The sequence below is a fragment of the Chironomus tepperi genome, unplaced genomic scaffold, assembly GCF_022539635.2.
Source record: "Chironomus tepperi strain 1889 unplaced genomic scaffold, CSIRO-AGI_Ctep_v1 contig_67, whole genome shotgun sequence".
Taxonomy (NCBI): Eukaryota; Metazoa; Arthropoda; class Insecta; order Diptera; family Chironomidae; genus Chironomus; species Chironomus tepperi.
Window position 1 is genome coordinate 44,969 of NW_027226189.1, and position 23,907 is coordinate 68,875.

At 32.3% G+C, this 23,907-nt stretch overlaps 1 protein-coding gene across 4 annotated transcripts in view; it reads left to right on the forward strand.

The window, feature by feature from the left end:
- The first annotated feature begins 1,273 nt into the window (after positions 1-1,273).
- Ac3 (Adenylate cyclase 3) overlaps positions 1,274-23,907 on the forward strand; it is a 52,646-nt gene continuing 30,012 nt past the window's right edge. For 3 of the 4 annotated variants that reach the window (XM_070653159.1, XM_070653155.1, XM_070653158.1), the window contains exons 1-4: positions 1,274-1,744; positions 12,660-13,153; positions 18,183-18,354; positions 21,832-21,991. In XM_070653159.1, the coding sequence (XP_070509260.1) occupies positions 12,919-13,153; positions 18,183-18,354; positions 21,832-21,991 (567 nt within the window). In that variant the 5' untranslated portion in view covers positions 1,274-1,744; positions 12,660-12,918. Of the gene's footprint in view, positions 1,745-2,329; positions 2,440-12,659; positions 13,154-18,182; positions 18,355-21,831; positions 21,992-23,907 lie in introns of those variants that run through there. The other variant, XM_070653156.1, reaches the window with a different exon arrangement.

A 23,907-nucleotide genomic window follows, 5' to 3' on the forward strand; every position in this document is an offset into this window, starting at 1 on the left:
CCAGAAAATCAATAAAAGAGGAAGAAAAAAAAATCGAACTCAAAACAATTCCAATTATTGTATATTGACATCTTCTTCTATAAGCGGCGCTCGAGTATTAGGCGTAAATTAAGAATGACAGGTAGAATTATTGTGAGTTTTAGCAGGAATGGAAATGAATATTGGATTGGATTTGGAGTGGGTTTGTCCAATGTAGGGAGATTGATTGATTTTGTTGTAAAATGAGTTTTAGATTGATATGAATTGTTCTTAAGGGAATGGACATGACAGAGCTCGAAGTCGAGTCGTATTTTGTGTGGAGTCGTATCGACTTGAGTCGGCTTTTCCATACAAAATCCATGTCGAGTTCGAGTTCTGGAACATAACAGAGGTTCTTGAGCAAATCCACAATTTCGTTAAGACCTAGTCGTGTCCTCGATAATGCAGTGAAAATGATATTGGGTAAAAATTGAGGAATTTACATTTTACTGCAATATGTCCAGATTTTTGGTCGGTTAACCTTCCTGTGCTGATCAAGTAAATTAGCATCATAGCATTAGCACTGTGACAATAAAGGTGGCCATGTCGACGTTTAATTTATTGTTTAAGACATTAATTTATTGTGAATCTTTTTGATCATCTCTAATTTCACAGCACAAGATAGGTGTCCCTAATAATCCAAATTCATTCTCAATGTCAAGTGTCATTTGAGTTTAAATTTAAATAATTCACAGGAAAATTCGAGAAATAAAAATGAAATCCGCCACAAAAAGTCTCTCAAGTATTCACATGTCAGTCAAACAGGTGGTCAACTAGCAACAAAACATTTTCAATTCAAAAATAGAAATAAATAAACAATTTTTTTTCCCGATCGTTTATCATCAAAGAGCACAAAACTTCACACTCTAATGTGCTCCAAAACGCTGCTTATCATCAATGTCATGAAAACGTCCAAAAACCTCCAAATAAAAACTTCTAAAAGATTCACAAGAAGAACTGCAGAACAGTCAAAAAAAGAAAATTTACCGCCTATACAATAATCGGGTCTCTCTGAAAAAGTCTGAGAGTCAGACACAGTTTGCAAATATTTATCAGATATTATCATGTTTGTATTTAAGCTGCCCACATTCACGAATTTTGTACAAATGTATATAGCAGCTCTCAAAAAAAGAATTAAATTAAGTAATAATAAGAAAAGAAAAGAAAAATTTTCAAAGATTATATTCAGTATGGGTCAGTAAAGAAAATGCGCTCGCACCAATCGCACACGGTAAAGAGAAAATATTCAAAAAAAGTAAGCCTGATTTCATTCCGTTCTATGTGTCAGATGGGAAACATTTACGTGAAAATGTGTACATTTTCTACACAGTTCTTATGGTTCTGTTTTAAGAGTAAACTAGGAAAATCAAGTACATAAACAAAACACAAAATCTATGGTGATGTACACCATTCCAATGTGAGAGAATCTCTCAATAATTGGAAAATTACTCTCATAAAGTCTCTCCAAAAATGTATACACAAAAAATTTTTCAGGATGTTTTTCTTCTCACCAAGGCAAAATTCTTCTCATATCAGAAAAGAAAAATCCTTGTCGTCAGTTCGCATTGTAACTCGGGCTTTGAGCGACGTAAAAATAGGAAAAAAAAATAATATAAAATATATTTCATACACGTTGCGGAACAAGCGCAAAAGCGCCATATTTGACCCAGTGCAAAAATCCATAAATTTATGTATTTAAACTACATTTAAGGTGTTTATATTCAATGTAAGTGCACTCATGAATTCCACTAGTCTATCATAAATGATTTTTAAAGTTGGATTTATGTCGGAAACTTTATGAAAATGTTGTGTGAAAAAAATATTTCGAGAATATTAAGTTGAGAGCTTTTTTTTGCTGCTGCCTATGCTCTGTGTGATTTTGTGAGAACAAAAAAAAATATAAAGGAAAGAAGAAAATTCAATGAGATTTTCCCAAGTGCTTTTCTTCCTATATAATATTTTTTCATGTGGATGTAAATAATTTAGGCATTTTTTTTTCTTTCTGATGTATACAATTCGATGTGTACACAAAAAAGAAGGAATTCCTTCTTCTTGACTTTTTTCATTTCGATTATTTTTCTTTCATTTTTTTTCGGGTGAGAATCTCTTTTTTTATAATTGAAGAGCTATTGAATTATGTATACATGATATAGATTTTAATAACCATTCCATCACCATAAGCAATTGAACAGAGCCAATTGCAAGTGATAGTGTACGCTGTGTATTGTACTTGATAGTCCTAGTGATGTGAACAAAAAGAAGACACAATTTATTTATTTTATGTGAAACTTTTATTTCGGTGAACGGAAAGAAAACATTGCAAAAAAAACTTTTATGCCAGTGCCTCATGCAAAGCACACAAAAAAAGGCTTCATTGAATGAAGTAAAATTAACAACAATCTACATAAATTAATCTAAATGGTGAAAGACTGTACGAAACATTGTGATTAAAATGTGTTGAAAACTTTTTCATTCAAACTGAATGGAAAATTGGTAACAAAGTCGCTGAAATGTTGAGTGAATGTGGATTTAGCGACTAGACAATGAATTGGTTTAAGTGAACTATTGTTGAAAAGTTGGGCATTGTATAATGTAGTTGAGTTGTTAATGAGAAATTCTACGATAAGTGTTGCAACGGAATTTTTAAATTTTGAAATTCAACTGATTTCACGTTTTTGAATTTTTAACTGATTTGTAAATTTTAAATTCAATTTTAGACGGTTTTGCGTCTTTAAATTCAAATTTTTACAATTTTGTAATTTTTGAATACAAATTTTAACGGTTTTGCAATTTTCAAATCAAATTTTAACGGTTTTGTAACTTTTAAATTTAAATTTTAACGATTTTGTAATTTTAAATTTTTTAAATTTTAAGTTTTGTAAATTTTAAAAAAAATTGACTCAAATTTTATAAGAAATTAAGTCGATTTAAGCCGTCATTTCCATCTCAAATCTTTATCGACTTCAATCTTTGGTTGTACTTAAATATTTCCAAAACTCAAAATGTATCAATTAAGCTCAGGATTAACTTTAATCCTTAAGGCTTCACCAAATCAAGTTGTAACGAGTTTTACAATCTAATCTATAAATACAGCCAGCCACCTTACCTTATCGACATTCTAAACTCAAATTACCTTATCAAAATGCACTTACCATACAAAATACAGACACTCAACATATTCTATGTGCTGATAATACTTTTTGTTTAAAAATTCATGAGATAAACCTTTTATAGAAATATTTTTTACCATCCTAAAAAATCGACTCCAGCTTGTTCACCCCACACTTTTTTTCACGCATATATACACAGGAACTAATGTGTTTCCGAACAATAAGAACAATTTTTCAAGTAAATTTGAATTTAAGAATTTTATTCTTAGAAAATCATTTCTGGCACTTAAGGAAAAGAAGGATAAATTAAAGCTACAATAAAACACATTCGTGATGCCTGAATAGAGGTTCCGTTTACTAAGAGCAATGACTTTAGGTATTTTAGAGCTTTTCAATTCATTTCTAAGAAAATAAAATACAATTGGACTCGAGGCAATAAAAAGGAAATATTTTACTTCTCCGAAAGAAATGACAAAAATTTTCCCATTCAACCTAACCTAAAAATACAAAAGTTCATTGATATAATTATATTTAAGGATATTTTCTTAAATCTCTATTCATTCATAAATTCAAAATCTATTATGTTTAACCAATAGTTATTGAATTTCTATAGAGTATCATAGTAAGCTTTGATATTGCATTACAATTTGATGATTTATAGAATTTATGATAACAGAATATGAGGAATTAGGTATGGGAATAATGTCATTGACAATATATTAGTCTGGAATAATGAACTGATATGAAGTCAAAGATAAGAGGAGTTTTGAAAATGATAATAGGGTCTTCATTTGAGGTATTATTAGAATCTAGTAAATGTTCACTCAATTTAAGATCTTGTTTGAATTTGGAGAAATTATGACTAAAAATGAATAGAAGATCAACAAATCTCGAGTCACATAAATGAAGAAATGCTTTCTCCTCCTCAAATGTTGGATGTTGGTACTCGAAATTGTATTTAAAAATGGGCGGAACACGTCATTCAATCAATTTGTGCCTTCATGCCCCTCACAAATCGTGACAGTACAAATCGGTTAATTGATCAAAATTCCTGTCCGAAGTCAGCGTAACTAGAGATTCAAACCGAATCCGATAAAAATCTTGCATTAAGTCAGAGTCAAACCAACCTGGTACCTGATTTAAGTTTTATTAAACGACTTATTGTATTCAGCTACGATTCATTTGACTTCAGTTGACAACCCTAAATTCCACTTCTTCATTATGATTCTATTTATGTTTAACTTCAACAGTTCCAAACTTTTCATTCATTAAACCTTCAAACCTTTCCTACACACAATCTCTCTCTGCATCTAATTCAAATATATCCATGAACCTCCATTTATCTAATTTAATATTAACACATTGAGATTTCCATCCGAATCTTTTGTTTCTCAGATCCTATAATCAACGTAAAAAATATGTGAGAATGAAGGAATAGCAAATGAGTTTGATAAAAGTAAGAGAAAGAAATTTGATTTGGAAAAAACATTAAAAGATAATAAGAAAATTTTACTTCCTTTGCTTCCTTTTCCTTAAAAATGTATCTTCATGTATATGAACAATATTATTGACTTTACATTATGTGAATGAAGAGGAAAGAAAAGCAAGAAAAGAATTAAAGAATTTTTAGGACGTCGATTTCTTTCGATTGTGAAATAAAAGAATTAAGAAGAAGAAAAAAGACATTTATCGAATCATCTCATAAAGCTGAATGGCTGCTATTAAAAAGTTTCGAGCAAGTTTTATAAGTGAGGTGATTTGGGATTTTTGTGCTTTTTTTGGTACTTTGTTGTACATTTATTTGATATAGGTTCTGTGATTGGTTGGGGATTGAATTTGGATTTTATGATAATTTCTAGTAATTGATCAAGTTCTTCAAATAATCTAGAGCTTCATCTTGATAATCTAGACTCCATCCAAGTCGACTTCGAGCTCTGAATCTGACTGACTCTGACATGAAGCTGGATTTTGAATCGATTAGTCGACATGAGATATTCGGGATTATTAGATGATCAGCTTGTGATGCAAGGCTTGATTCTTATTTTGTAGATCTCAAACTGCAAGCTATCAATCTGACTCAACTATTGACTTGTGATAATCTATTCTGATCAATTTCATTGTCAGTATTGAGTGTTGGTCATTAATTCAACACAGAGCATCTAGTGAGACCACATAGCATCCGAGATAAATGCTTGAAAAGTGACCCCAATAGCCCCTACCCTTCTATTTTGCTTTATTTATGTTTCGATCATCATTCTACACTGTTCTTCACTGTTTATAGACTCAAAGCTTCTTCATCCTAACCAAACTCCATCCTAGAGTAGCTTCAGCTTCAGCAACAACAAGCTACAGAATTTTGTACTTCTATCCCAGCATCTACAATTTCAATATCATCCATCTGATTCTAAATTTATCAAAAATCCATCCTTTTAATAATCCTCTTACGACAGACTTCAAATCCAATAAAAATTAAGCAGTAATACCAAGAATGATAATGAAAAATTCCAATCCGTTCTAAATTTCATGCAAAATTTGAGACATTCAATCATCTCCAATAACAACCAGTCTGTATATATATTTATCATCTGATATAAATAACCTGACGAAGAATGGAAAGAACAACAGAAGTGAAGTGAGGGAAATGACATCAAAAAACCACATAAGCCAATAACATGGCCAATACCATTAATCACATTTAATATGTGTAGTCAGATTAAAAGTTCCTTCATACTCTCGATTCCAATTTTTTTGGCAGCAATATTTCACGGTCATGATATAAAGGAAGAATGGAATGAATGCACAGAGCAGAACATAAAAATCAATTGCTGTTACCGAAATGGAAATAACTCTCGTTTTCATTTGGCATATGATGTTGTACTCTCAACCTTACTTCACTTATTCCATTCTGATTTGAAACTATGCCAAGAAAGTTTTTTTCTTTTTTCATGCTCGACTAGCTATTTTAAAGAAATATCACCTACTTGATAATGCTCCAATTCTCATCTTAGTTATCGATATGTATGCTGAAATATATATGGATATTTTCAAATGCTAGCTTGTTAGAATGGAGTTTAGGGATGTGAAAGCTTTATGCTTTGTGGAAGTGAACATGTAACTTGACTTTATTCCTAGTAATCTAATAGTGTGCTGTCAAGAGCAGAGTAAGCTGATTTTAACACTTGAGAGCATGGTCAACTAGTAAATTAGGATAAAGCAAGCTTTGGAGAGCATGTTCTTTGCTTGTTAGCATATACTCTATTAGAACTAGTGGGAAATATACTATTCAAACATATTTAGTTGGGATAGGATTCTTGTAGGATTCTAGGGATCTTAAAAGCTCCATTCCCGAGCAACAAATCATGAGCCCATGAAGCTCATAATGACGATCATAATATGCGAATCCCATATAGAACCCACTGCGAATCCCAAATGGAGCTTTGAATACCGAATTAAATCAATGAAGCGCAAATGAAGCCCTTATGGAGCCCATGCCAAGCCTATTTGGAACCCATGCAAAGCCCATATGGAGTCCATTTGAATACCAAACTCAATAGAGCTACCATTTTGATGTCACTCGAGTCCATTTCCATCCACGATCTATCACTGTCAATTAAAAATTTATGCTACATTTCCAATAGCATTAGTTCCATCTGTTCCATCTCTTCCATCTTCCCGTGATTCACAAAATCAATTATTGACCAAAATAAATGCAATGGAAATGTTGACAATAAAATAGCAAAAGTAGAATCTAATAAACTTACATTCATCCACTCAAGGAACTAACCTTATCACTTCTTTTACCAAATACACTTTCCCACTAAATAGACAAAATTAATTACATACATAAATTACACTACATTAAGTACAGAACCCTAGGAGGAAACATTTGTTACACCACAATTTCTCCACATTAATGTATTTACTTAGAGATCAAATATTAAGACTCAAATTGACTTTCTAAATTTACTTTTTTTTGGGGAGCAGACTCCATCCATCCTCAGGTGCAAAAATAATTTAAATTTCAAATTTATGCTAATCAAAAAATATTTTTTGAGGGAAATTCCTCACACGAATTAAATATTTAAAGTAATGCACTTGAAAACTTTCTTAATAGAAATGATTTCCATTCCTTTTTTCCATCGTAGATTTGCATTTTAAACAGAAGTGAAATCCTTTTTTAAGCTTTCATGGTAGAAGTTATTCTTAATTCAAACAACTAGAGAATGAATAAAAAGTCATTTGAATAATAAGAAGTTGAAAGTTTCAATTTAAATCTGAATTTTGAATGAAAAATATTAAATATGTATTTTAAGTTACAATTTTTAAAGTATTTATGGTGTGGTAGATTAGCTTAGATCTGAAGTTGGTAGCTTAATTGGGTCTTGTGGGTAGGAGCTTAAGAGTTTGGGTTGATGATCGTGTTCAAATGGATCATCACAATTTATTGATATTTTGGATCGATAGATCTTCTTATCAGAGGCGTAAAAGTGGTTTATCAAGGGCAGTCCTTATCAGGTTGCAATCAGGCTTATCAAAGCAAAAATCTTAATTTTCACAATTTTTTCATACAAAAACTGTAAAAATTGCAATTTTAAATATTTAATTTGAAAAAATCACAATTTTGACAGCAGTGTCTGACTCTTCTTCTAGATTATCTAGGACAATCTCACTTTCAATCCAGAACAGATCAAAATTGTATAAAAAAATCAAATTTTCAATTGAATTTCAAAAATTCCAAAATAATTAATGTTGCAAAATAGCTTCAAACTTCCTTCAAACAGAAACTTTCCCATCATACCTGCTGTTATCTGCAAAACTGCATCCATAAAAGCTATAATAAATTAATTTTAAAATATGAGATCAAAAGCTTTTTAAAAAATCCAACAAAAAATTTAATTTGCTGTAAATTTCCCATAAACTTTTGAGCTTTTTCTTCCACAAAGTAAAGTAAAAAGTTATTTTTTAAATGCAGGATTTTTCAATTCCAGATTCAGATCAAGTTCCAAACTTCTCTTCAAATGGAAAATGATGAAACATTTTGCAAATAAAACTTTCGACTTCCTCAAAAAAACAATTTCTCCTTTTTATTGACTGTATATATCCTTATAAAACTTTTTTTAAATTGCATTTAACAATTTATCCATTTTCACTAACATCTCTTCCGATAAGAGCTTGAATAAGTTTTGTTAGATGAGGTTTATTGAGTTATTGGTGCATCACAAAGTCTTAACTGTCTTGTAATCATTCCTAAATTCGATAATTAATTATTTCATTTGTAAACACACCTGAAGTTGGCTTCAAATGAAAGATTTGAACTCAGAAATTTGAATTTTGAATGACCGTTAGAAAACTTATTTTCTATATGAATCAATCCCAATCTTAAGACAATCATGCTTTTTCAAGGATTTCGAATGGATTCCCATTTTTGATTCCTGGAACAAAAATGCGCTTAAATCACTCGATCGAAGCAATCACTTTTTCAATTTTACTTCTTACACCATCCATGTACATGCATAAGTGAATGAGATTTAAAATTGATTTACAGATTCTTTTTTTTCCAATGCTGTATGTTACTTGATGACTCGAATAGAAGAATTGTGCTTTTTACATCTCGTTCTATATTTTTTAATAAAAAATTTATTGAAACACAAAAAAGAAATCATTTTTATCCAATATTTCATGCAATAGCTTTCTTCCGTCCGTACCAACGACGAATGCATTATTCATGAAAACAAAAAAAAATCTGCTTTCGTGCCTGTACAATAATAGCCAAAGTGTAGATAAGAAGAAACAGCAACGAAACGAGTATAAAAGTAATCTACATAGAAAGCAAGTAGCATGTAGACTGTTTATATCAGCAGGATAGAAGAATATTGCAATATAAATTCCATTGGATAAGGATGGAATGCTCGCAAAAAACTTCATTTTATAGTTTGAAAAATGAAAGCAACGGACAGATTAATGAGCATATCATAGACTTGTATGTGACGAAGAGGAAAATTTCCATAATTTTTTAATAAAACTCATCCTGTGCTGGATATGAATGCCATGAAAAATTCGAGACATGAGAAGAAAGTTTGATGAATAATTTATATCAATAAGGTAAAATTGGATAGGTAAATGAAGTCTAGGACTGAATGGGGTAGTTTTATGAAGGGGATGTTCATTTGTTACGTGACGCGGAAATAGACATCTTGACCTCCGGCACCGTCCCTTCTCCTTATGAAAATCTCAATGTTCATTGCTTGATGCTTAACCAAATCTCAACATGGGAAGCACGTTCCCTCCATCCTAAGACCTTTACGTCATACATGAACCGACCCCTATGAACAAGATCATTTTGGGATGGACTTTCCTCATTTTTTATTAATACTGACTATGTCTGAATATATGTTTAAGTCTAAATTTAGTTTTCTTCACAATTCAATGTCAACTAAAGAGTAGTGACATGAAGCTTTTATGGATGAAAAATATATTTATAACGTTGCTATCCTGAAATCGTGTTTGGGACGATAACATGCAATTTATAGCTCAATAAATGTTGGCAATTCTGTGAATCACTTGTTTTTGGAGCAATATCAGAACTTGGGATGAAGCAATATCAAACCTTCTGAGGAATTGGACATTTTGGAGTTGTCATCAACACAGGATGCTTTGAAGTACAGATAAACCAAAGATTCTATATCTAAATACTCAGAATTGTGACAGAAATCATTGATATTGCAAAAATTTCAAGTTCCCGTCGGTTAGGTTCAATCTGAGACATTATTGTGCTGTCGGCACCCAATATCACTTATTGCTGTTGTTGTTCGCTGGCCGTACAGATCAATTGTGATTCATGATCTCTCTCAGATATCGCCTGAAACTGGCTTTACAGCTGCCTACCACTTTCCAATTTCCAAATGCAATACTTGCTCTATCAACAGCTTCCTTCCATGAATTCTTTAACCGTCCTCGTAATCTTCTGCCATCTACAAAGTACCATATTTCAAGCACTTATTTCTACAGGTCTTCTCAGAACATGTCCAGCCCACTCACTCCTTTTCACTTAAATCCGTTCTCCAAATGTCACTCAACGAAGTATAATTATAAATCCTGATAATAATCACTCAGCTACAAAGTATTAAAAATATACAGTTCTAAGAACTCAACAGCTTACCATGAAATCATTTGACCTTTTCTGCTGTCGCGTGAAGCTCATTTGAAATAAAATCAAAACTTTTTCTAAAAATAATGTTTAGAGTAAATACATGGTAGAGTAGATTTTAAGCCTATCGTGCCTCAAATCACATTTTGCGTCTATTTGGAGATTTTCAATGAAATTGTTAAAAGCTCCTCCACGTACGAGGCATCAAAAACAAAATTTATTCATTTTGTATGAAATTAATTAGATCCTTTTCGAGTCATTCAAAATAATTTATTGAATTACGAATTGCTTTTTGTGTACGGCGTACTTTTTTGTGTATGAATATTGCGCAATATTCCTTCATTATAATTACAGCTCAAGATTGCTGGTTGTAGACAAAACAATATGTATGAAATATTCACATCACTTAAATATGTATAAAGTTTTCTTTTCATCCACTTACTCAAGCTACATACATAAAAAAAAGCACAGGAAATTGTTCAGCATGTAGACATGTTATGAAATTACATATTCTACATTTAAATCTCAGCAGTCATGATTAAAATAAAGAAAAAGTTCGGAGGGTTTTCTTGGAATGTGCAGTTAATGCGCTTATGGCTGCTGTTAAGGATGTGTTCTGTGTTGATGATTTTTAGATACTGTCGTTAATTTTGTAACAGATTCGACTGAATGGCAGTTAGGTATTTTAAATTTAGGTTTGATTAAGAGACGTATGTCTGCATTTCCAGTGTTTTAGATGCACAGGCCTGCAGATTTTGACTGTACCTTATAATTTGTCCAATTTGTTTTCAATCAATAATTATCTTTAGATGACAATAAGAAGCTTAATTCTGTCTCTTCTAGATAATATGGACACAAAATCTAAGTAAGCTTTTGAGCTACTAGCTTGATACTATTTAGTGAAATCTGGGCTCAAGCTAGTCCTGCACACCTCGTGTCAGATTTTCCGTCATTTCACCGCTCTATGTCCTCCGTGTAGCTCAATTTTATTTAATACTCAAAATTGCCTAAATAGACATTTTATGCCATTTTTCGTAATTTCATGTAAAATTCCTTCATACTTTTCCCCTCCAAAAAATAAATAAATCTCAACTAAAAGCAATTTTACGAGATTTACAGTAAATTGTTGCTATATTAACGACTTATACCTAAAGAAGCATAAGCAATGGGTGTTTAAGCTGCAATTTAGAATATTAAATTCGAACCCTCCCAGCTTTTGGCACAGCAACCCAAGCTTGGAAATTAAAATGCTCCATGATGTGCTTGAATAAAAAATTGAAGTGGATGGGGATCATTGGTAAGTGACGTCTGGGAAATTTTGGAATTTGGTCCAATCTGAAGCCCAGAGTTGAGTTGAGTTTGTCATGGCAATTTTTCGTCATTTGACGTCGTCAAGACTTAAGGATCGTCCTCAATTTCCACATTTTGGAAGTCATAAGAGAATCCTCCGTAACAACAAAACTGGATATTAAGTGCTAAATCCAACAAAATCCAATATCTTAATAATCTTTCTATCCAAATTATAAACCACTTTAAACTGCTTATTTTCGCCAAATTAAAAACTTTCTTCATCAAAATCTCAGTTGGCTTTGCTCAAAAAAAATACTAAAAAATTATTCCACTTGAACATCATCAAGTCATAATTTTGATTATTCAAACTTTTTATCGCAACTACGAGCAAAAAAAAAATAAATAATTTATGGGGTGAACACAGCTGCGAAACAACAGAAACCAGCTGCTGAAGCTCAAGTTTCTGATTTAAACAAACATTAATTAGCAAAAAAATAAAAGTTGCATTTGCTGCGTCCACAAAAAAAGCTCGTTTAACAAAAAGCACATTTTCATGTAAAATAAAGTTTCCTGCCCGAGTGACACAGATGAAGAAGGATCTGCTGAATCACTTTAACAGCAAATAGAAGCCGTCGCCATGTGGATGCCATATGGTAGCCATTTGGATTCCACGTGGTTAGGTGACTTCCACGTGGTTAAGTGACTTCCACGTGGTTAGGTGACTTCCACGTGGTTAGGTGACTTCCACGTGGTTAGGTGACTTCCACGTGGTTAAGTGACTTCCACGTGGTTAAGTGACTTCCACGTGGTTAGGTGACTTCCACGTGGTTAGGTGACTTCCACGTGGTTAGGTGACTTCCACGTGGTTAGGTGACTTCCACGTGGTTAAGTGACTTCCACGTGGTTAGGTGACTTCCACGTGGTTAGGTGACTTCGTGTTGGAGCCTTCATCATCTGCGTCACTCGGGCTATAAATTTCTCACATTCATATTCATACTGTAAATAACAGTAATTATGATTGTTATTATTGCTGCATTAAATATATTCATTTACATTTAAATTATTCTTTTTCTTCACATTCTCCATTTTATTAGCCCCATTTGTTCCTTTCTGTGCTGTAATATACATAAAATGCTGATAATAAAAGGGAAAAATATTGAATACAAACAATGTAGAATAATTGAATCAATCAATTAAAACATCGACATAATTGAGTTGTTACATCTGCGACAAAACAACAGCAACAAAGTCATTACAATTCAAGTTCACAAAAAGACATAAAAGGTAACAGAAACAAGCGACGTGTAACAAATAAGTGCAAAAAAGGAAGGAAGAAGAAGAAAAAAATTCAAAATGCTTGAAAAGCAAAAAAGCTTTGAAAATTCAGCACGAAATGGGCCGGAAAGAAACTCATCAAGTGCTATTGCGCCCATTTCATCCTCTCTGCCAGACGAAGTACTCGAAAAGCTTTTTCGTAGTTACTCACTCAAACAAAAGCGTTCAGGTCTAGTGTGCTTTTTAGCAGCTTCCATTATGTTTGATTTATGGGCGATTCTCGTACCGCAAGGACAAAGTATAGAAAGCTTAGGTAAGTAGCAACATTTTTTTGACTGTTCTTTCACAGCTATAAATGCCATACCTTCATTTCTTTCATAAATTTCCTGCTGAAATTGAATCAGAGCTTTCGTGTAAAAAGGCAATCAGATTTAGCGGAAATAGCTCTAAATCACTAGTCTTACCCATTATTTCATGTCTCGTTGTATATTTTTCCTGTACAATATATATTGAAGACTCGTATGCTCACATTTATGTACAGAAATAATCTATAAGGAAGTTACCGTTAGTAAATTTCGATTAATTTCCTCGTACAGTGTAGATTCTGTCCAATGACAGTGATGTTAGGATGTGAATCTAGTTTATGTAGCTACAGGTGCTGGTATTTGTCAATTTAATATGATTTAAAGTCAGCTACCTTTTAGCTTCCTCACAGAGGTCGCCTGGATAAGAAGGCATGCTTTAACAGTGTCGCTCGGGCTTATGTGATTCTGCGTCACCGAATTGACAGGAAAACGTGACCCTGACAGTGCTGTAACGACTATTTATTGGCCATTTTAACGGCAAAGAATAAATAGCATTATATTTGTACCCTAACAGTAGCTACACTTAAAGGTTGCCTAAGTAACAAAACAGCCTAGCGACTCGAATATTCAATATGTAGGAAGACAAGCAATTCATTTGGATAATTTACTCTCACAGCTAATTAGCTTGCAATTATTGTTTATCAGAGTTCATTCCTAAAAATATTACATACCATTCCTAAAAATATTCTGATTACTTTGTTACATCCACTTAGTTCTCTGACATATCCGACATCCTACACTTTCTGATTTTCAATCCATCGATACCAAGTAATTCTATTTTAAGTCAACGAACTTTACTTGTCTGATTGACAAAACTAAATCAATTTGTTCCACCAATTTTGAATCCAATCAGGCTTCATTGTCAGCGCCACAGTTCCTAGATAAAAACAAATTATTTCTGGCTTATGAATAGTTACGACTTTAATAATATTACTTTTCAATTTTCCAGTAAATTGATGCTCTTCCATATAAGAAATTTTCTATTCATAGTCGAGTCATGACTTGTCGTTAGTCACGGCTTCGTGAGCATCCGAATTGGTCTATTTTGAAAATTTCCAGTATATGCATTACTGTAAAAATGTCAACCAAATGGATATGCTGCAACATATTTTTGATAACAATTAATTTCGCAGTGACTTGACACATTTTGTGCATTAATATTAAAGCAAAAGAAGTGACATTTGACATCTCATATTGCTCTTTTGCTGAATATGAAAATTCCACGATTAACATAAATTTGAATTTCTCCGCTTTTCTACTTGTCATCGATCTGGCACATGATGCTGTGCTGTAAAGCAACAAAAAGAATTTTTTGTCTTTAATGTCAAAATCTAAATCAGCATGAATAAGGAGATGCATTTATATATTTTATTAGTCTACACAACCTGATGCTCCGGAATAAAGCATCACATGCAATGCAACATCATAAACAATGGATTTACATTTTATTTACAGAAACGACGTTGTCTTCCGAATCTAACATAAATTTTCATGTACGAACAATAGAATTTTCATTTCCTATTGTTGGTGTGTGTGGCTTTTATTTGATAGATTTGATCAAACATTCGACGAGCTTAGCTTATACAGACGAATGTTCAATATTCCATCGAATAAGTTCAAATTGTTTGGAAAATGTAAATATCTATTCATAATAAATTTATGATTATCATTAGGAATTGTTAGCTTAGTGTGCTTAGTAAATTTATGAAATGAATGGCATATTGACTAAGCTTTTGAATTTAAACTTATATTTTAGAGCATATAGATCTTGTGGTTATAATTTTAATCCCCTAAGGTATTTTGGTACATTTAAATCCAACTTATCTGATGGATTTTGAGTATAAGCACATCTTAAAGTAAGATACAATTCCAAAATAGCTATAGTTTTGGGAGAATTTCGAATAGAATTGAGATTCAAGTCTTCTGTGGGAATCGAACCTTTATATTTTAAAAGCAAACTGGATTTGTTGAATTCTTCCTGATCAGCAACATTTAAATTGATCCTAAAAACTTTTCGGAAAGCTTATAGCTTAAAAGAAGACGATAAATCCAGTTTTTGGCCAAAGTGAATCTGACCTAAAACCGAATTTCGCCGAATCTGGCTTAATATCAAAGTCATAGGTTAATGGCAAAGGCAAACGAACTTTTTCTTACTATATTCCAGCTTCTACATAGCAAGGCTTCATGTGACAGCCATATAAAAGCTACACGAGAGTTCAAAGTTGATGCGGACTGAATTGCTGCATTCCATAAGCATTCCATCGTCTCCTTTATGTCGTTCGGACCTGAATTATCATCACATCCTCCTCATAAGCCCAAAATTTAATTAATTTACTCATAAAACTAGCTTCACCCATCAACAAAACTTTAAAAAATTATCACAACTATAATCTCTTCTCATATTTATAATCCTTTACCACAATCTAATCCATTACCTCGTTGGATAGTTTCTTTATCAACATATTTGAGAATTTCCATCATGTACAAAACACTGCTTTACCTCAACAATGATATTCACAGCACGAATGTTCATTTTATATCGTTACAAAACCTGTTATTACTTTAATGTCCCCATACCCAGAATAAAAAGCTCAAAAAATATGTGACTTAAAGTGATACTCGTAATTCTTTCATGTCATGTCTCAAAAACTTATCATTCTTACATCTGAAGTTCTTCGTTTTTCTTTCAACTTTTTTTTTATCTCTTCTTACTTTTTTTGTGTCGTTAGAAACGCAAATGTATGGATATGAAGCTTCCTTGCTAACAGCTATTTCGTATTACAATTTCATTTATATCTCATTTTTTTTAGGAAGAGATTATCATATTTTGATTTGAGGATGATAAAGATGAAAGAGAATGTATGAGACATAAATTGTCATGAATTTTATGAGGAACGGAAATAAATAATAAGCTATCCAAATGTCATTTGTTGCTTGCAGAAGAATTTCAACGATTATTAAAAAAATCACAATTTAGCAGAGTTGTTGAGCTGTTGCTCAGAGCTTTACTGTTTCTGAGGTTTTAGAGAATAAGCACATTTCTTATAAAAACAGCACGATTGAGACTCAAATCTTCGTCTCATGATTTCCGGTCGCATATTCTTGCCATTGACCTATCGGGAGTTGTTAGAGAGCATGGCACAAAGTACACTTAAACATTCTGTCTCTATCGGTACCTGTGCCTAATTATTACATACCGAATTGGATCATACATAGCGGAAAAGCGACTCATAGTCTTCCTTTGTATGCTACAGACAGTAATGTCATCAAAGGAGTGATAGCCCACACTAGCTTGTAGATCTACTGATCCAAATCTCAATGATCTTGTTCCACACCGAGTGTTTTACGCAAAGATCACCAATAAAACTCATCAACAACCCTGAATACATTAATACAGCAAAAAGACATCAAAAGTAGCACAATCTCATGCAGATTATATGACACATATTATACATGAAATCTCTGCTTAATAGAGCATGAAAAAAAAATTCATTAAGCATCTCTCATAATTTGTTGCAATTTTCTTGACTGAAAATATTATTTTTTCTCACTGTGCACATCCTCTTGGGGGAAGAGAATGCTCTACAGCATAAGTCAATTATTAGTACGTTCATTATCATTACCGTTTCACTCGATGTGCTGGGATTTTAATGAGTCCTACTTTCTCGATGCATTTCAAATCTATTTATATTTTATCAGTCCTAGAATCATAATGTATATGCAGCAGGAGAAAAGGAATTTGTGTACATATTTTATGAAATGAAGGAATTTTGTGAATTAATGATGACTTTATTGCTTAGAATGTAGATATGAAATTGATAGGAAATTCTTTGATTACTGACGATGGGATGTTGAATAACTGATGAGTTACGTAAGCAAGCATTTGTGTAAGAGATCATGTGTAGTAACAATTCTATGAATATCTACGTCTTTATTGTTCTATATATTGAATTTCTAAAGGATTATTAGCAATTTAATTTGTTTATTTGTATTTTTAAATGTTGAATGACATTATGGTTGGAATGGATGAGTTGCTGTCAGTTGATGTAGATTCATTTAGATTTCTCAAGCTAGGGGCTTGTTGCCTAGAGCAGTGATGGGCAATATTTTATTTTTCGCGACACCTTGTAGGTTAGGTCACACAAGTGTCAAACAGGTTGTCTGTCTCTGGGCTAGAGCATTTTAGGGATGTCTAGGTCGATAATCTTAGTCATACCAAGCAACACAATGCGGCGATTCTCCTTTGCATCTTATCCTATCTACGGCGACGCACCATAAATCTTCCTAGATAGATTGTATTATTCACTGAGTTCCAAACAGTCAGCTCCAGAAGTCTTCGAGAAAATATTGTCTCAGCAATCCTAAGCCCCGTCTTAGCTATATTAAGAGCCAGCTTAACGCAAATAAACAAACAACGAATAACTTTTGAAGCCACAGCTTCACGAAAACCAAAAGAAGACTTTAAATACAATGCAAACAAACTGCATCAAGAGTTTCGTAAGACTTCTGTTCATAATTACCGGATCATCTCGTCATTTCAATTTAAATTTCACAGACAAAAATCAAGAAGAAGCTCAAACTTCATCGTAAAATAATAATCGTGTCAACTTTATATTTATCTGACATTTTGTTTACATTTCATGTAAATTGCCCCCACAAAATTCAGGAACAAAAATCTCTGACATTTTAAAATTTATATATATGTATTTCTGAGGAAGAGAAAAGTGAGCAAGCAGCAAGTTCATGACGACAATAAAGTTTTTTGATGCGCAACATGATCATCAAATGTAATATTAGAATTGTCAATTAAAGTCTGACATTATTCAACGTTTCATTATGTTAGGATGAATAGCAGCCAATACAAATATAGAAAAGATCTCATGTATGGCAATTATGGCATCTCTACTTCCAATCTATTGATTATTAAAAAAATTCAAAATTGATTTTTTTTTTTCTATTTTTTCATTTCATTTCTAGGTGTAACATGTGTGTTTTTAATATTAAATATCAGTCTGGCTGTTCTATTGAAATTTTGCGGAAAGTCGCGATTTCGAGGCGCAATATGGGAAATATCGCCACTGCTTGCATGGCTATTTGCCATAACACAACTGTTTCTACAACTTCTACTCAAAGAAGCCGTCACGCCCAGGTGAGATTATTAAGATTATTTATATATTCATGAGTAAGGAACATAAAAGATCATAAAATTAGTCAGCATAAGAGCACGGGATCCAATTTTCTATATGGATAATTTTTCATGAATTTTATCATTCATTATATGCACTAATCCAGTGCTGTCCAATCTTCGCGCCAAGGCACACTTTGGTGGTAAACCTAGATACAGTATACAGTTCATAGCATTTCCAAAAATGTGGCTGTAAATTAGTGCCGCGGCACACAATTTAGACAACACTGCAATAATCAAAGAGAACCTTATTGTTCTACATACCTAAAAAATGTGCATCCTGAAAATTGATTGACCTCATAAATAAATTAACGTATTGGAAGTGGAGCGCATGGGAAAAAAAGGTGGATTGTGAAATGAAATGTAAACTAAATTAAATTACTTTGTTGTTGATTTCATTAAATTCATTTTATCAATCAACTAAATTGTTGAATCTAAAGGGGTTGTTTTGTTAATTTGAAGGTTGATAAGTGTAAATAGGTAATGAATTAGGCAAATAGAATTATCCAGAGGTCGAAGTCGGTGTTAGTCGACTATAGTCGACTAAAGTTTGTTTAGTCGACTAAAGCCGACTAAAAAATTTCTGAGAATTTTCTTAGTCGACTATAGTCGACTAAAACCGGCTAAAGCCGACTAAAGCCGCGACTAAGATCGACTAAAATGAAATTTTTTTCACTTGTGAAGTATATGGAATTTCATATAAAAAATTCCTTTTTTTAATTTCCAACAAGCTTAAGTTCGAATCTCATAATATTTTTTGAATATTTTTTCAATATTTAACTAATTTATAATCTCAGAAAAGTCTAATTTTCTTATTCTAAGATGAAAAAATCCCAAAAAAACCCATTTTGCAAAGATTTTCTTATTAAAACGTGAAAAATTCACGAAAAATCTAAATTTTGCCTCGAATTTCTAATTTTCGGATGAAATTCATCAGAATATACTGAATTTTGCTTCAAATTTTCTTAATTAGTGAGAAAGCCGATACAAAACTTGGCTTTTCTGGGTAGTTTTTCACTCCAAATAAGACAATTCAGACAAAACTTCAAATTTTCGACAGTTTTTCATCCAAAAATTAGAAATGCGAGACAAACTTCGGATTTCTCTTGAATTTTTCACGTTTTAATAAGAAAATCTATGCAAAATCGGCTTTTTTTGGAGTTTTTCATCTTTGAATAAGAAAATTAGACTTTTCTGAGATTATAAATTAGTTAAATATTGAAAAAATATCCAAAAAATATTATGAGATTCGAACTTAAGCTTGTTGGAAATTAAAAAAAATTTTTTTATATGAAATTCCATATACTTCACAAGTGTAAAAATTTCATTTTAGTCGATCTTAGTCGCGGCTTTAGTCGGCTTTAGCCGGTTTTAGTCGACTATAGTCGACAAAGAAAATTCTCAGAAATTTTTTAGTCGGCTTTAGTCGACTAAACTTTAGTCGACTTTAGCCGACTAAAGCCGACTAAAACTCATCCGACTACGACCTCTGGAATTATCAATCTAAATATTTGATTATTTTTATACGGATGTCATTTGGAGGTTAATTTTTGATGATTTATGGTAGACACAAGGCAACTGATTCAGTTGCTAGTAGACTTTCTTGGTTAGCTTGCTATTGGAGCAAGTGACAGGGTCGAAAAGCCGCACTCTGTCACCTTTAGGGTCAAACATTCAAAATGTCACTCAATGTTTGCGTTCTAGCTACTCCCCTGGCTGCTCGTCCTGTCTAATCTATGGAATATCCTCAATAATGACAGTAATTTCTCTCATGGCTCAAGAAGATTATACTTTGTGGCTAGGTGAGCCTTAGTTCAACTCCAGTCCCCCTTACTGTTTATCTCCACTCTCAATAATATTCCCAAAAGACACAGAACTTCCAGGTGTGTCCAGGTATGGAGTTTCACTGGATCACGTGGATCACGCCATATTTCTCAAATTCTTTGACACAATCCTTCAGAGAATGGACACTTCAAACTCATAAATAATCCATTCCGTCATAATTAATGCTAGACATGATTTATTATCCCTCAGACGCTGTCTATTTGTATACTTTTTCTTCTTTTTTTCTAATTAACAAAATTGTACAAATTTATTCAAAGCATATTCTTGAGTTATTAAAATTCTCATTTTTCGTCCTACAACCGTGATTCTGAGAAGTAAGATTTGCCTCCGCTGAATAATTAAAATATGCTAGAATCCTTCAAAAACTAATTTTAATAATCATAGTCTAGATTATATTCATAAAAAGAGATAAAATTTTCAAATTTATCAAACATCAAAGAAGAAAATGTTTTAACATTTAGCGTATATACTTCATGAAGACAAAGAATTTACTTGATTAATACCACAGAATCATATTCCTGCGTTCTGAGAGAAAGATAAAGCTTATGATAATAGAAAATAATTGAATCAACGACGTGTGTCATAATTCATAAGATTCAGGTGGTTTATTTTTGTGACTATGATCGATGCGACCAGAATTTATTAAGGTTAATAAAGGAATGAAAAAGTATGAGGAAATCACAAAAAATAAATTTATTTTGTATTGTTGGTGATTTTTCAAATGATTTTGAGAATGGTGTCCTTTATTGGTTATTGATTGGAAAAAGAAGCGATGGTGGAATATAAATGAAGGAGATTAAGATGGGATTTGAGTGGCTTAACAGAGGTTCTTTGGAATAAAATGGCTTTGATTTGTCAATTTGCTGATCTTTTGATTTTAACGGTCAATTAAAATTTGATATCTTCAAAGTTTCTCAAAATTTGAATATATTTTGACCGTTATTTTCTAAAATTGTTCTCAAAACAGCTTTAAACCATAAAAACTTCAATTATTTTCAATAATATCCGCAAATTAATCATAAAACTCTTCAATGAAACCACAAAAGAGCTCAACAAAAGCCAATAAATTGTCAATCAATTTACAAACCCTCCAGCATTCCATAAAATTCAATTCATTCTTCTCCTCACATATGTAACATTTAAACTTTTACAATTTATTTAACTTTCCATAGTATTTACTGAACCATTTATGTGTACAGAGAACTTTTATGCTTCCCACTATAAACTCTTCAAACTTTCCGACAACCTCCTTCATTACATTTTAAATGCTGTACAATAATTCATAATTTTATTTACATTTAAATGAAAATTAAGTTAAAATCCACAATCAAGCGGTCACATTTAAATATGAAATTTATCGTTATTTATTGCCGTGGGGGCAAAAAAAAATAAATCGTAATTCTAATTTTTATGACTTCTGTCAATAAACTGACAAAGTTATATTTATAAATCCTGATGTTAAATTCACAGAAGAAAAAACTGAAAATTTCATCTCGCTCTGCGTCTGACAATATTTTTACTCTGTATCTTTAAAAGTGTCAAGGCATAAAATATAAATGTACATTTTTCCTTTTCATTCAACTTGTTTATTTATAGAGATTCACTTGGATGGGCTGTTCTTTTAAATTTTTTAGTATATATCACAATTCCTGTAGTCTTTCAATATACTGGCATTTTATTGGCAATTGGATCCTTTGCTGTGTATATGGGCATCATCATAGAAGCGGCTAGAAGGGAGGAATACTTTTGGGAGCAGGTAAGCATTTTGAACCTTTATACTTTTTGCGTTTAGATATAAAATGAATTGAATGAAAATTTTGGATTTTTGGGGTTTATTTATGGAGCAATTTTGGATTTTAGTAGGTGTGATTTATGCTGCTGTGACTTATTTATAGTCAGTTTTTTGTCAGTTCTTCTCATGTTTACGTCAACTGTCTCAATGAAATCTAAAATTATAGTTTTTAGGAGGGAATCATTTGTAAATCTTTTCAAACTTTTTCTGGAATGGATCAAAGTCTTAATTTACAATGTACGTCACTTTTGAATGACATCTTTGAGTATTGGATGGACTGAGCAGTACAATATAGTTGAAGCTTAGTCACTGCGATGACGGCAACTCATGAAAGTGGACTGAAGGCTATGTAACTGCTGATTTCAGTCCATTTTTACGGATTTTTACTTAAAAATGGTCTCTTTGGCAGTTAGGGTACATTTTTAAGGATTGTGTACACATAAGTCTACAGTTTGTATGTGAAACTGACTCAGAACTTAAGAAGCCGGTTCAGAGCTTCATCAGACTGCATCAGACATTCAATTATAAGTTTAATATCAAGCACTCAGCTCTTCTTTCCAACAAATAATCAAGACGCTGTTAAATCAAACGAAAAACTTCAACAAGACAACTAAGTCACACCATATCCCAGGTCGCATATATCCACAATGATTTACAGCATTTGAAAAACTTTTTTCCTCCACACAACCTTGAAATCGTACAATCATACATGCTCATAAAAAATGCGCTACATATAATTTTTCCCATAGGCAATAACCATCACATTCTCAACCAATTTGGAATAAGAAAGAAAAGAAAAAGTTCAATAGCTTAATATATCTTTGGGACATTATGGATTATGGGATATTGACGCATGTTCGTTGAATAAATAAAACATGATTGTATTTCTATACTGCTGAATGGATATTGTTATGGCTCATTTTAAAATTCACATTCTATAAATATCAACAGGTTTACATTCTTAACTACACACAGCACATGATGGAAAGTTTCTTTTTTTGAGAAATTCCATTAATACATCTTTAATCTTTAATGGAAATATCTTTACACGATATGAATAAAATGTTGAAGTTGTGCCTTAAAAAAAGGCTTTTTCCTCTCCCAAATCCATCTTTTCTAAATTGAATCCATACTGAGAGGGGCTTAAGGAAGCAGATTTATGAATCAGAATACCAATCTTACATGCCAACGAGCCTCCTTCAATTTTCTCTCTTTAAATGGATGCCAGCCTTGATGTATAACTTTGGGTTATATTAAGAAAATTTGTCATCATTATGTCTTAGATGAGATGAATTAAATTCTTACCCCTAAAAATGGCAAGCAATTCTTTTCTTTTTTTAAAAAATGGAATAACGAGAAGGAAAACTTTCAGTTTCGTTAAGGCTTAGGAAAACTTTTTCTCCCGCAATTACTGTGAAGGTTACGATTTATTAATTCTATTATTTAATTATACAACTGAGTTTCTGAGTTCCATTACTGAAGGGAAAGTTGACGATTGGATATTTGTTTTACTTGTGGAATTGATTATAAGGTTAGGGGTTGTGGATTTTTTAATTGACAGATTTGGTATTTCTAATAGGCAATGAGCATACTCACCTTAATAAGCATGTCCATGAGTATACAACTTACTTACTTACTTCGCTAGTCGTACAGATCAAGTGTGATCCATGGCCTCCCTCAGTCGGCTTCTGAAGCTGGCTCTATTGATGGCTATACTCTACTTACTAACTTCCTTCGCTAGTCGTAAAGATCAATTGCGATTCATGATCACCTTTAGTCGTCTCCTACAGCTTGCCTCGCAAATTACAGCTTGTTTCTAATATGGTCGGTTGTATAAGCGGTCGTAAGCCTTAACATCTCTAGCTTGACTGTGTGGCTGC